Source organism: Meles meles, chromosome 2 (genome assembly GCF_922984935.1).
Source record: "Meles meles chromosome 2, mMelMel3.1 paternal haplotype, whole genome shotgun sequence".
NCBI lineage: Eukaryota > Metazoa > Chordata > Mammalia > Carnivora > Mustelidae > Meles > Meles meles.
In genome coordinates, this window is record NC_060067.1 from 52,581,138 (window position 1) to 52,594,930 (window position 13,793).

The 13,793-nt window shown below is 38.8% G+C and overlaps 1 protein-coding gene across 4 annotated transcripts in view; it reads left to right on the forward strand.

Moving 5' to 3' along the window:
* The window catches only part of KCNIP4 (potassium voltage-gated channel interacting protein 4), a 1,210,542-nt gene that overhangs the window by 460,867 nt on the left and 735,882 nt on the right, over nucleotides 1-13,793 (forward strand). The window contains exon 1 of one of the 4 annotated variants that reach the window (XM_045998526.1): nucleotides 1,788-1,891. The exons of the other annotated variants lie outside the window; for them this stretch is intronic. Within the exon in view, the coding sequence (XP_045854482.1) occupies nucleotides 1,822-1,891 (70 nt within the window). The 5' untranslated portion in view covers nucleotides 1,788-1,821. Of the gene's footprint in view, nucleotides 1-1,787; nucleotides 1,892-13,793 lie in introns of those variants that run through there. 4 annotated transcript variants of the gene reach the window in all.

The window sequence follows — 13,793 nt, forward strand, 5'->3', positions numbered from 1 at the left end:
CTGCGGGGCCTGGGGCCACGCTGGCCCCGCGTGGGCTTCACCCCGGTTTAGCCCCTGGAGCAATGTCCCTCAGTGGAACAGACTTTTAAAAGTCCTGATTTTGTGCTCCGTTCCTCCGTGGCTTGCCGGGAGCCGGCCCCTCCCCCCGCGGTCTATCTTCCCGTCGTTTTAGATTCACTTCTCCGCCAGTCCTACCTTTCAGAAAGTGGTTGATTTTCTGTTTCTAGAGTTGCTGTTCTTCTTCTCTTCGCTCTCCCGTTGGATTTGTAGGTGTTTGCAATGTTTAGATAAGCTATCGAGCTGATCTCCTGCTACCTGATGTAGTCTCAGGCTGCTACTTCTCCGCCATCTTGACTCCTCCCCGTAAAATCACTTTCAATAATAAAAGATGTTTATCCAGAAGAACTGGTAAATACCAACTCCATAATTTCTAGGTATACATTTCTTCCAAAAAAATTAGAATGTATCAGCATGTATGTGATTTTTACTTGGAGACCCAAAGAACCTCTTAGGACAAGCTAAATATTATAGTTAAGTCCTGCACTATGTGCAAAATGTAGTCAGATTTGCACATGTTAGTCTAAATTATGCCAGCTTTCAAAGCTTTTCCATAAGAAAAATGACTTCCCTAATTACTAAAGGTAAAATTCATTTTTCTGATTTTAGAATTTATTCCTGAATGAAACAATCCTAGAGAAAAGGAATAGTGCATTTCAGTGAAAGAGAATTTTGTAGGCAGAGTTTTGGAGAAAGAAGCTCTATTGTGGATTCAGAGAACATTGAAGAGACAAATTCTGTTAAATCATAAGATCTGATTGAAAAAAGTTATGAACCTTGAAAAAAAAAACTCTCAGTCAAAAATTGAGGTGCTGGTGTTTGTATATTCTTATGAAAAAGACTGGCAGTGACAGAAAAGTATTTGATAATTTCTTTTTTTTTGTAATAACTGCAGTTTCAATTCATATAGGGAAGATCTAACCTATTTTTTTTGTCCAGTATTAATTCTCTCATAAAAAATGGACTCCCCTTTCACTTCCACTTTCTCACTCTAGACCAGGCTGTTAATTAGGGGAAAATGTTAATTTCCATTTTTGGCATGGATCAGAACTTGAAATAGAGATGAGTGTGCCCTGTTTCAGGTCTGTATTGATAGTAAAGGGATTTGGGCTACTATGATGTTATAATTTTCATACAGAAAATGTGTCTTTTATATTGTTTTCATAATTCCAAGCCTTAGTTTGGGGATCCAAAGAGAATTAGGTAGATACCACTCTTAGAGTTATATTCTTCAGCAAGCCTTTTGCCTTAGGCTGTAGTGTGTGTGTGTGTGTGTGTGTGTGTGTGTGTTATAAAATTCTCTCTGCCATCTATCTGTGTATCTAATTAAAGAGATAGAGTGTCAGAGAAAGACAGACAGAAAGACAAGTTGTTTTTAAATTTTCAGCAAGGGACAAGTTGAACATACTATCCAAGAAAGGGGGTGCATTGGACATGCTGGAACAATGCTGATAGCAATATTTAAGCTTATTTAATCTAGATGTTCATAGACAATAGGTCTACATGGTATTAGATGTAGGCTGCCTTTCCTAGGAAAGCACATTTCTGCATTTACAAAATGTCAGATTTGAGGATCACAGAGCGTAATTGAAGCAGAAATGAGGATCATTGCCATCTAGGACTGAGAGGGCAGGTGAAAAACTTATGATTCTGTTCATTTTCGCCAGTCTGACTTCCCCATCTCCCACTTCTTTACTAAATGGGAAATTGGAGAAAGTTTAACACATAAGGTTCATGGACAGGAGAAATTGAGACATCTGAGACATGAATGAGAAGATGGCAGATGTGATGGTGAAAGTTTTCATTCAAATAAAACCAAGGAGACAAATCAAAGGTAAGGTTCCAGTGTCCATTTCCAAATGGGATTTCTGTAACTTTTTTCTTACAAGTGCAAAGACGTGACAGGTTACTTCTTTGCAGATTCTTTAAACTGTGATTTGCTCAAGTTAGAGCAAAGATGTGTGTGTGTGTGTGTGTGTGTGTGTGTGTGTGTGTCTGTGTGTCTGTGTGTGTGAGTAAGCCAGAGAAGAGGGATCTAAGAATAAATTAGCCTACTGATAGTGATTTAAGGCAGTGAGGTTATTGACAAACTAAGTATCTTTCATACTTAAATATTGTCACTGGCTCTGACAGAATTTCATGATTAACTGTAGAATTATAACATCTTGGGAAGGCAAGAGAACATGAGGTTGTGTGGCAAGAATGTAAAGAATGCAAAATTACATTAAATATAAGAGATTCCAAAGTTAGAGATGAGAGGTCTTACCTAAATGTTGTGCTATTTTTCATGTTCTTGTGCCTGAAAGACTTTTCTCTACTCGAATCTATATAAACACAGCCTAGGACACCAGAATAAAGAAGATGAAGCTTAAAAAAGGAGAATCATCATGTACATTGAGAACAGGACCAAAGATGTGACAAGTATCATCATTATTTGGGGGTCATGATATGATTTTCAAGTATACACAGTCAACAGTTGTAATCTGGGTTCTGAAAAACAACCTGAGGGTTTTGAAGGGGCAGGGGGTGAGAGGTTGGGAGAGCCAGGTGGTGGGTTCTGTGGACTTAACGGGTTTAAAATTTGACAAGGTACCAAGTGAAATTTTATGCCTAAATAATCAGCTCAGATGAAGACTTATAGGCATTTTACACAGAATTCATTATAGTAATTTTACTGTTGAGTTTAAGATAAAAGAAACACTAACATATTCTTTTTTTCCTAGATTTCTTCCCCATACATTAACACAGGATTTAATACCGTGATACACTTATAAATCTCTACTAAGTCAGTGCTCTTATATTTGCATGCACTTTATAATAATGTAACCAAAGAGTAATGATTGAGTTTTATATCCACTCCATTTACTAGTCTAATTTAATCCTTCTGGAGCAAGGAGCATTGCTAGTGTTTTTATGTGTTGTGTTTTTTGTTTAATGAATGTGAAATGTTGAGTTGATTATCCTACATAGTTTGTAAATACACATTAATGCAAGTCCGTGGGGCTGGGGTCGGGGGGTGGGGGGGGACGTGCGGTGGTTGGTTAAACACAATCATATCCCAGTTTACAATCCCTTTGCCCACTAAGTTGATGTTCTCCCTGGCTTGTAAATTCTGGCTACTTCTTGAAAAGGTAGGGGAGATTAGTTCAGATCAGCAACAGGTGCATTTCTTGATGACCTGGTAGGTCATGCTGCTAGAGAACTTCAAGACAGCCTCCCTGTTTAATCAAGTAGCAGATGCTGCTCTGCCTTTGAGTTAAGAAAAGTTAGATCGTCCTTTTCCCAATAGTATTGAATATCTTATTTGAGCCATTTGACCCCCAAAGCATACTGAGCATTGTGAGTCTGTGTCCAGGCAGATCAGTATCAGTAGAAGGAATTACACAAGGAGCTCCTCTCTGGGAGTGAGGAGGTTATTAGCCTTGAAGAGGTATGTTGCTCTTGCTCTCTTTGTCTCTGTCTCTGTCTCTCTCTCAGTAACTGAGTAATTAAAGCTCAGGGAAGTTCTTTAAGATGAAGGTGCTAGATATCCAATTATAATAAGTGGTAGATTTCAGAAACTAACATCTGGGCTGTTTGACTCCACAACCAGTTCGCTTTCCTATACACACACCTCAAATTAAGGTGCTAATACTTAAAAATTAAGTGAAATTGTGTCTTGGTTGTTTCCATGATGGTCTCATCAGAGCACATTTTTTCCTAAGATGAACACAAAGGTCTTAAGCTCTTTAGAAACATTGGTGGCATAGATATTGACCACTTAAATACCTTTCTGTTGGTTTTACTTGCTGTTGTAGTTGTTGTAGCTATTGTGGTTTGATACTTAACTCGTTAGGGTTTATAAAGAAACCCAGTGTTAGTAACCTTGCATATGAACTTGAATTTCTGATTTTCTCAAATTTTACAAAGTTGAAATTTACCATCTGTGGTCCTAGATACTTTGTTTTCCAAAAATTTGAGACAAAATCTATTTTGTGAAATTCATTCGTGTGTGTGTGTGCGCGTGTACATTTGAGAGAACTTGGAACAAAAATCAGCTTTTAAAAGTAATGGTTACATTTGTAAACTCTGAAATCAGAGTGTTTCTGCATATATTATTATGTTCTATTTCAAAGTGACTGTATAATCATCAAAATGATATAGTTTCTTTACACTGTCCATATGCTTGTAGAATTCCTATCTACCCAAAGACAGGATTCTTTATACTATATTTAAGTTATTTTCCACCTCATATAAACTTATATTTCATGTGTCAGTCAAATAAATATAATACTAAGAGACTTCTATGAAGGAAAAAAAAAGGAAAGTACTTTGACTTTTTTCTCAATGATTTGTTTGATCTTTATATCGCTTGTGTTATCACATCGTTTTATTAGCTTTGAATTATTATCAGTGCTTATGCAGTATTTTTCAAGACTTTTAAATGACATATGTTGAAGAAATTTTAAGAAGGAAAATTATAATATGATGTAGCTTTATAAGTAAGTCAGTCCCCGACGGAAGCAGGGACTTTCTTGCTTAGATAGTAACGAAAATTGCTTTCTCCTTTCTGGACTTTGAGTTTGTAAGCTCGGCTTTGATATCTGTTTTCTTGTGAATCAGTCACTCTTTGCTTTTTTGTCATTGAATATGCTATTAGCCTACAATTGTCAGGAGATGGTACTTAAGCAAAAATATTTATTTGGGATCAAAGAATTACAACTTGGGGTACACAGATTTGGATAGCAACCCAAATACTGTCCCATCAGGGAGCAAAAGTCAGGACTTTTCAAAGACAAAAGGGAATACTTGGATAAGTTTTTTATAGAGAGTGTTGATTGGTGTTGCTTTCCAGAAAACCAGTCTCAGCTGAATAGAACTGGTTGCTGAGGCTGTCACTAAGCAAAAATCCATGACTGTAGCACGTTGCAGGAGCTCCTACAGAGTGCTTGGTGTATTTGTGGTTTGGCCCAGTTCAAGAGTTCATGGTTTCTCCTGATGAGGAGGTGCCTGCATCCTTAATGTGTTCCTAACTGCATTTTAAAGCCTCCAACATAAGTGACCGTGTTTTATTTCCCTTTGCACAGTGTTTTGCCCTGCCTGGTGAGACAGAGGTGTGCCTTTCACTTGGCCAGTCCAGCCACCACCCACCCTGGTATCTCCCATCTGTGTGCACAGTTGTCATTCCTGTGACGCTAAGTCTAAGTGTTAATTAAACTGGTTTTGCTGTCAGTAGCTGTGCCTTCAAATTTTTGGAGATTGAGACGTGGAAAAAAGTGCTATCCACTGAGGGGCTTTTTAATTTCCATCTTTCTCCACTTCCTGTCTCTTAACTAACTCCCCCTGCTTGCCAGCTGAATTGCCTAAATGTATCAGCATATCGTACTACCTATTGTGACCTTCTCTATTTATTCACCATCCATTCATTTACTTGGTTGGTTACTAACATAATTATTTATATATATGGGTCAATAGAAATCTTAGATACATTGTTTTAAAAACATCACCTAAAGAAGGGGCAAGAGGAAATTCAAGAGTGAGGCAAAAGTTACAAAAAAATCATGCACAGATAGCACAGTGGAAAGGCTGGAGCTGTTCTCGCAGCTGAGACACTAATTTGACTCTGATATATCTGCTGGCCAAAGACAATTTCATAGTTCTTAATATACAATAGAAGAATGTAGTAGTCACTTGTAAGTAATCAAAAATTTTCTCAATAGTTAAAGAATATCTTTCACATTTCCTTCATTATAACCTGTTAACCTCAGTTCTAGATTGGAAAATTCTGTTTCCGTGGACAAATTATATTCAGGTGATTTTTTTTTTTTTCCTGAAAAATATCACTGTGCTAGTCAGTTGTTGAATTTGTAAAGATCCATAATTTGCTTCCCCTTTTTAAGATCAAAATTTGAATTTGGGACTTTCTGAAAGATTATGGCAATTTGAGAATCATTTGCTGAGATTGCTAGCATCATCATGCCCAACATTATATAATAGATGCTGAATGTATTATTATAGATTTTCCCATATCCAGAGTTTTTATATGTCAATGCAGAATTTTCCACCAAAGTGCTGGTATCAGATGAGTTAGTTGGTAGATGAACAAGGATTTTTTGTTGTTGTGTCATAATTATTATTGTCATAATTATTCATTTTTTTGAAGACTTTATTCATTTATTTGAGACAGAGAGAGAGAAAGCACAAGAAAGGGCAGAGTGAGAACCAGACTCCCTGCTGAGCAGGGAGCCCAATGCAGGGTTCAATCCTAGGACCCTGAGATCATGACCCCAGCTGAAGGCAGATGCTTAACTGACTGATCCACCCAAGCGCTCCTTATTATTCATTTTTAGAGTAATATATACTAACTTACTAATTTATAATAGTTACATAAGTTTCCCTTTGAAATGAATTTATATAAGTGAAATTGTGAGTTGATTTCTGGAAAAGTATTAGATTACAGTAAAGGTTTGGGAGAATATGTCGTCAGTTTGAAGATGGTATAAGTAATGGCATAGTTTGGGACACACTGTTTTCATAGAAGACTAGAAACATGAACAACTATGTCAGTAGAGAGGATTTACTCTAACAATGGAGTCTTGGACTTGATGTAGCTTTCATATAAAGGTGGATATAAAATTGGGTGAAGTCAGGGAATACCACAGAGAGGAAATATCTGAGCCAGGGCTTGAGGGATTTTTAGGAGTTCATCATAGGAAGAAGGGACTGAAAGATCATGGTGCTAGAGCCTGAGGTATGAAACAGCATCATTTTAGAACATGTAACTCTATGAGGATGGATATTAAGAGTCACAGACATGGGGTGCCTGGGTGGCTCAGTGAGTTAAAAGCCTCTGCCTTTGGCTCAGGTCATGATCTCAGGGTCCTGGGATTGAGCCCCACATCAGGCTCTCTGCTCAGCAGGGAAGCTGCTTCCTCCTCTCTCTCTCTCTCTCTGCCTGCCTCTCCACCTACTTGTGATCTCTGTCTGTCAAATTAAAAAAAAATTAAAAAAAAAAAGAGTCACAGACAGAAATGACAGAGCGGTAATCATCACCGTGAGCTCTTACTAAAGGCTGACCATGTGCCAAGCACTATTGTATGTACTTCCTATGCACTAAACTAGCAAACCTCCTTGACGGTCATAGGTAGTATGTGTCTTAAGGCTGTGTCATTGCCTTGCTCCATGAGATCCTTTCACATCATTGTTCCTGTGAAAGGTGCCCCATAGAATTTAATAACTCTGTTTTATAGATGAGAAAACTTTAGCACAAGGAAGTTAAATAACTTGCACAGTATCACATAGTTGTGAGTATGAAGGCTGGATGTGAGTCTGACTAGTCTACTTTAGATAAATGAGAAGTAACCTATTCCTCCTTTAGAGGAAGAGTGGACATTATCCTCTGGGCAGTGGGAAACTACTGAAATATTTATGTGATAAGGACTATAACAGATTGGCAATTAGAAAACCAATCTGGCTCCACTGTTTTGAGAAGATTGAAGGAGGTTGAGCCTGGAGGCAGGAAAACCAGTCACAATGAAGTCAAGTCAAGAGCTGATATAGCCCAAACCAAGATCAAAATGGTATCTCTGGTGTGGAGAAGGCTGGGTGTCTGCCTTATTGCCAGAGTTGGGCTGGGCCTTTTTTTTTTTTTTTGCATTAGTGCTTGAGAAGCCACAGTCTCTTTGTCACTAGGCAGACCTGTCCCTTTGGACTTGGCAACAAGAACAGGAAGTACAAGCTTCTTGTCACAAGCCCTTGATTTGGTCCCATGTTTTTCTTTGTTGATTCTTAGCAACATAGGTAAGCAGATCTCAGGACCGAGACATCCCTTCTCTTATTCTCTGATTACCTACAGTATCATTCCTGGTATCCTAAGCAACTTCTGTATGTATAAATTTCCATTTCAGTTGAATCCAAAGTTCTTAGATGTCATGGTAACATAAGGTAACATAAAAGACACTTTTCAGGGTCTATGGGTGGCTCAGTCTGTTAAGCGTCTGGCTTCGGCTTAGGTCAAGATCCAGTAGGTCTGGGATCAAGCCCTGTATCATCCTGCTCAGTGGGGAGTTTGCTTCTCCTTCTACCTCTGCCCCTCCCCACCCCTCTCATGCTCTCTCTCTCTCAAATAAATAAATAAAATCTTTTTTTAAAAGATACTTTTTCTTAGTTATTCTTTATCAGTTATGTCTTAATAATATGTTCTAGTTCTTTTATTTTAGCTAATAACAGCAAAAAAGTATTTATTTATCTTAGAAGTTTCTCTGAAAGACTGGCCCTTGGGAAATAGGAATCCAGTCCACACCATAAACGAGAAAAAAAAAAATCAGTGTTTAACGGTGTTACTACTCAGAATGCTCATCACAGAATCCTAAAGCTCCCCACCGTTCATCATCATTTGGAATCTTCTCACCCAAAGCTTGTTTCCGTCTTCTGGTTGGATCCAACATTCCACGCTCCTCCAACCTCACATTGTCTTCCACTACATCTGCTGGATTGCAGAGTCTGTCTTTGGCAAAACCCCTTAAGTTCACAGTGTTCTTTCAGCTTCTCCCTTAGTCTTGTCAAATGCTGCTGTGTTCCTCTCCTCTTCACTGATACCACAGAACCAGTAGGTGGGGTGTTTTCCTTCACCTTGATTTCTACTTTCCAATTTTGTCTCTTTTTCCTTCCCCCAAACCTCTGCTGCTTTGGGAGGCTTGTTAATTAGCTATCTCTCCCCAAGTGTTGAGATCCTGACCTTGTGGAAGAGGGCATGGCTGTGACTCTAGGAAAAGCAGTTCATGAAGAAGTGTCTCCCAAGAGGCTTATTATTGCAAAACTGCCTAAGAAATGTACTGGAAGGAGTTGCTGGCTGCTGTGCCCAACAGGAGTGTGGTGCTGGAGAAATCATGCCCACTGTGTCATTCCCGCAAGTAAGCATTCCTGAGCCAGGAAGGAATCCCCTTTCTCCTTCGATGCCATTGAGTACTCTCCATTGACAAAGCTTAACATCTGGCCAGTTGACAAAGGTATAAAATGTACTTCCTTCTTTATTTTTGTATGTCTTACTAAACTTTTGTTGGGATTTTTTTTTTAATGGAAGATTTTCAGATTTCTGTTTAAGGCTACTCCTAAATATTTTAAACGTTGTTATTAATATTGCTGTTGGTAAAATTTTGCTTTAGATATCCCCCCATCATATTTTCTGTTTTATTGCCATTGATATTTAGATCATTAATTTTTAAAGTCAGTCTCAACTTTTTATATATTTTTAGTTAATAATCCTAGATCTTTAAGGCCAGCAGTCATATCAGTTAAAAAAGTAATTGTGTCTCCTATTTGTCTTCTTATGAATCTTTTAACACTGAGGCTGTTAAGAGAATGGCATTACTCAACTGTGGGATAGGATTCCAGCTCAGCCCTTTACAAGGCCCTTGACAATCTGGACCAATGTATGAATTTGCCATCTCATCAGCTCTGACATTGGGGAATGATCCTCTATACTTCATGAAATTGTTATAGGATTATGGGAGATAATGATTGTAAAATTCTTCATTCTGAGCACATAAATGTTCTCCTTAAATATGTAAAGGAAGTAGAATTAACCTTCTTCTTGTATCCTTGTCTGTGGGCTCTAGTCCCAGAGCACAGGGCTAGAGCTGCCAGGACAGACCAACACGCTTGCTACGAGTTTGTCTACATGATCACTTGAACTCCCATCTATCCTATTAAACAGAAACCAGGAGTATTTGGGAAATAGAATTCGTTACTATGATGGTGAGTCTAAGGTCTGCTGAGCAGAACTTGGATTTTCTCTTACCCTCTATAAGTGGGGAGGGTATGCTTCATTCAAGTGAATGAAGAACTTTCAAGAGATCATCTCAAAGATATTGTGCTGTAAACTAGATGGGCAGACAGTTCTCTTATTGCCTTGCTAGAACCTTGCTGAGGTAGTAGAAACTCAAAGGAAATCTAGTATACTAGAATGGAGTACAAGGTTACAGATCTTAGGAGGACTTAAAAATGTCCTCAGGACTTAGTGGCATGCATGCACGTAAGCATGGACTAGTCCTTCTTTGTCCCTGGAGAATTGTGGAGGTTGGGTGAGTCTCTAGAGTTTCTTGTGGTGGGAGATCTGGAGAAGCAGGGAATGTGGTGGGTGAAGCTACCTGCATCTGGTGCCCCAGGGATGTACTGGCTTCCACTGGCCTATCAGATGCCTTAGAAGATAACCACAACCATCTAAGGGGACCCCAACTAAGAAGGTTGTCTAAGAAGTTCAGGCAAAGAAGCATCATTATTTAGAAACTATGGAGGATTTGGATGGACAGGCATAGGAGGTGTCTAGATGTCAGTCAGTGACTGTGCCACCCATGTCTGAGAAAACTACCTTACAGATGGCCTGGTGGGGACTCTATTTATGTGCCAAAGGAGAGCCAGAATTTGGAGTTCTCATCTAAAGATGAAAGCCAAGAGAGAATTCTATGTAACTAAAAGTCTGTTGCTTCTTCATTCTCTCCTCAACAACTCCCCTGCTCAGACTTTTGGAGGAATCTGAAGCAGCAGAATGAGTAGGATGAAGAAGTAAAAGGAAATGAACAAAGAAGATAGTGGTTTGTTCTACTCTACTGTAGATCTTCAGGGCAGGAGCACATCCTGGGTGGACGCTGTGGGGGAGAATTTTGCACTGGAGAATGAAGTGTTTATTTGACTGGATTGAGGTAGTTCATACAGGAAATGGACTCTTAGATACCAAAATGAGACACTTCCTTAAAATGTAAGTAACCAGATCTTGACATGATCCCCAGATAATCTCCAAAGTTGAGGAAGATATATCTTACAGAATATTTTAAAGCCAATCTTAAAGGAAAATAAATTTATCTCTTGTTAAACTTTGAGAAATTAAGACCATTCAATTAAGCAGTTGCACATGTATTCACTCAAGTGCTATGAATTCCCAATATGAAATATTGGCAGAAGAACCAATAATATATTACCAACAAGTATATTTGTATATCTCCTCAAGGAAATCCTTGAGTAATTAACAAAATGGCATATCAATGGATACATTCTATCTACTGATATTTCTATTTCAATCTTTTATGTTTGAAATGTTCATCCACATATGACGGAAATGCTAGTAATTGGACTTCATCATGAAAACTATCTATGAGATACTCTTGTTCAAAATCACAATTAGTTGTCCATGTATATAGAAGGAAATCTATTCTTAGAAGTAAAATGTTTACTTCTAAGATTGTGTGCAGGGAATTGAAAAAATTAACTTTTATCCAGTGAGTCTGTGATTGTCCCAAGGTAGTAATACAGATTCTTTTCATTTAATCAGTTGTTCTACATCTACTATTCCTCCCTGGCTTTTAAATTTTGGAGATGCTGGCAGTTTCACTATGAATATGTTATTTTTAAAATTCACTCAACCCTATAACAAAATGCATCTTAGCCCATTGTTTAAGGCAACGCTGATATAACAAACAAGTCCCAAAACGTAGGCGGCTTGTCAGAACACAAGCTTATTTCTAGTCCTTTTAAAAACTCTCAGTGGGTGTTTCTGACAGAGTTCTATTTCACTTGCCATTTCTGGGGCCCAATTTGCTCTTATCTTGTGGCTGGGCAGTCTGTAAGGCATCGCTTCCAAAGCTGTTACCTCAAGGGACAAAGCATGGAGGATCATGCTAGGAAGTTTTTAATGGTCTGGACCTGAATTCCTTAAGTTCCATCTGAGTCCACTGGTTGGTATTTATTCACAAGGCCATCCCTGGCTGCAAGGGTGTCTGAGAAATTCATTTTGACTTGACCTATGCCCATGTGGAAGAACAGAGAAGACTTGTCAACAGCTAGCCAATCTCTGCCATACTTTCTATCTACATTCAAACTGTGCTTCTTATATTCATGCTTTTTATTTTATGAGCCTCATTTTACTTGAAATTGGGGAATGGTGGGGAGGTTTATTCTTTCTACTTGCAGGCCTTTGCATGTGTTATTCTTTTTGTTTTGAACTACCTTCCTGTGGAAACGTTGGTTTCAATTGCACTGTCACTTCTTCAGAGAGGCCTTTTCTTAAAATTCCAAGTTAAGCAACTTTCCCACCCACTGGGATGCACCAAAACACACCCTACTTTTACTCCATCATAAATGTATATATAAAGCATTTAGGACGTGGGAAACCCATGATAAATGCTAGTCCCTTCCATTTACCTCAACCTGTAAACTGATATTTACTTTTGGCCAATAAAAAGTTGTGTGTGTGTATTTATGTGTGTGTATGTGTGTGTGTGTGTGTGTGTGTGTGTGTATTTTTATTTATTTATTTTTTTGGTTACGTAAAATTATTTTCTTACAAAAAATTTTTATAGTAAATGGAGAATGTACACATATTGAACTTTTATGGTATTTTGGGATGACTTTTCCAAGTGAATTTCTCTCTTAGGAATTCTGTCTCCTTGATGAAATATAATGTATCAGTTGATTCTTATTTCCAGTGTTTTCTTTTTTTTTTTCATTTTATTTATTTTTTCAGCGTAACAATATTCATTCTTTTTGCACAACACCCAGTGCTCCATGCAAAACGTACCCTCCCCATTACCCACCACCTGTTCCCCCAACCTTCCACCCCTGACCCTTTAAAACCCTCAGGTTGCCCCAACCTCCCACCCCTGACCCTTCAAAACCCTCAGGTTGTTTTTCAGAGTCCATAGTCTCTTATGGTTCGCCTCCCCTCCCCAATGTCCATAGCCCGCTCCCCCTCTCCCAATCCCACCTCCCCCCAGCAACCCCCAGTTTGTTTTGTGAGATTAAGAGTCATTTATGGTTTGTCTCCCTCCCAATCCCATCTTGTTTCATTTATTCTTCTCCTATCCCCCTACCCCCCCATGTTGCTTCTCCATGTCCTCATATCAGGGAGATCATATGATAGTTGTCTTTCTCCGATTGACTTATTTCACTAAGCATGATACGCTCTAGTTCCATCCACGTCGTTGCAAATGGCAAGATTTCATTTCTTTTGATGGCTGCATAGTATTCCATTGTGTATATATACCACCTCTTCTTTATCCATTCATCTGTTGATGGACATCTAGGTTCTTTCCATAGTTTGGCTATTGTAGACATTGCTGCTATAAACATTCGGGTACACGTGCCCCTTCGGATCACTGCGTTTGTATCTTTAGGGTAAATACCCAGTAGTGCAATTGCTGGGTCATAGGGTAGTTCTATTTTCAACATTTTGAGGAACCTCCATGCTGTTTTCCAGAGTGGTTGCACCAGCTTGCATTCCCACCAACAGTGGAGGAGGGTTCCCCTTTCTCCACATCCTCTCCAGCATCTGTCATTTCCTGACTTGTTAATTTTAGCCATTCTGACTGGTGTGAGGTGATATCTCATTGTGGTTTTGATTTGTATTTCCCTGATGCCGAGTGACATGGAGCACTTTTTCATGTGTCTGTTGGCCATCTGGATGTCTTCTTTGCAGAAATGTCTGTTCATGTCCTCTGCCCATTTCTTGATTGGATTGTTTGTTCTTTGGGTGTTGAGTTTGCTAAGTTCCTTATAGATTTTGGATACTAGCCCTTTATCTGATATGTCATTTGCAAATATCTTCTCCCATTCTGTCAGTTGTCTTTTGGTTTTGTTAACTGTTTCCTTTGCTGTGCAAAAGCTTTTGATCTTGATGAAATCCCAATAGTTCATTTTTGCCCTTGCTTCCCTTGCCTTTGCCGTTGTTCCTAGGAAGATGTTGCTACGGCTGAGGTCGAAGAGGT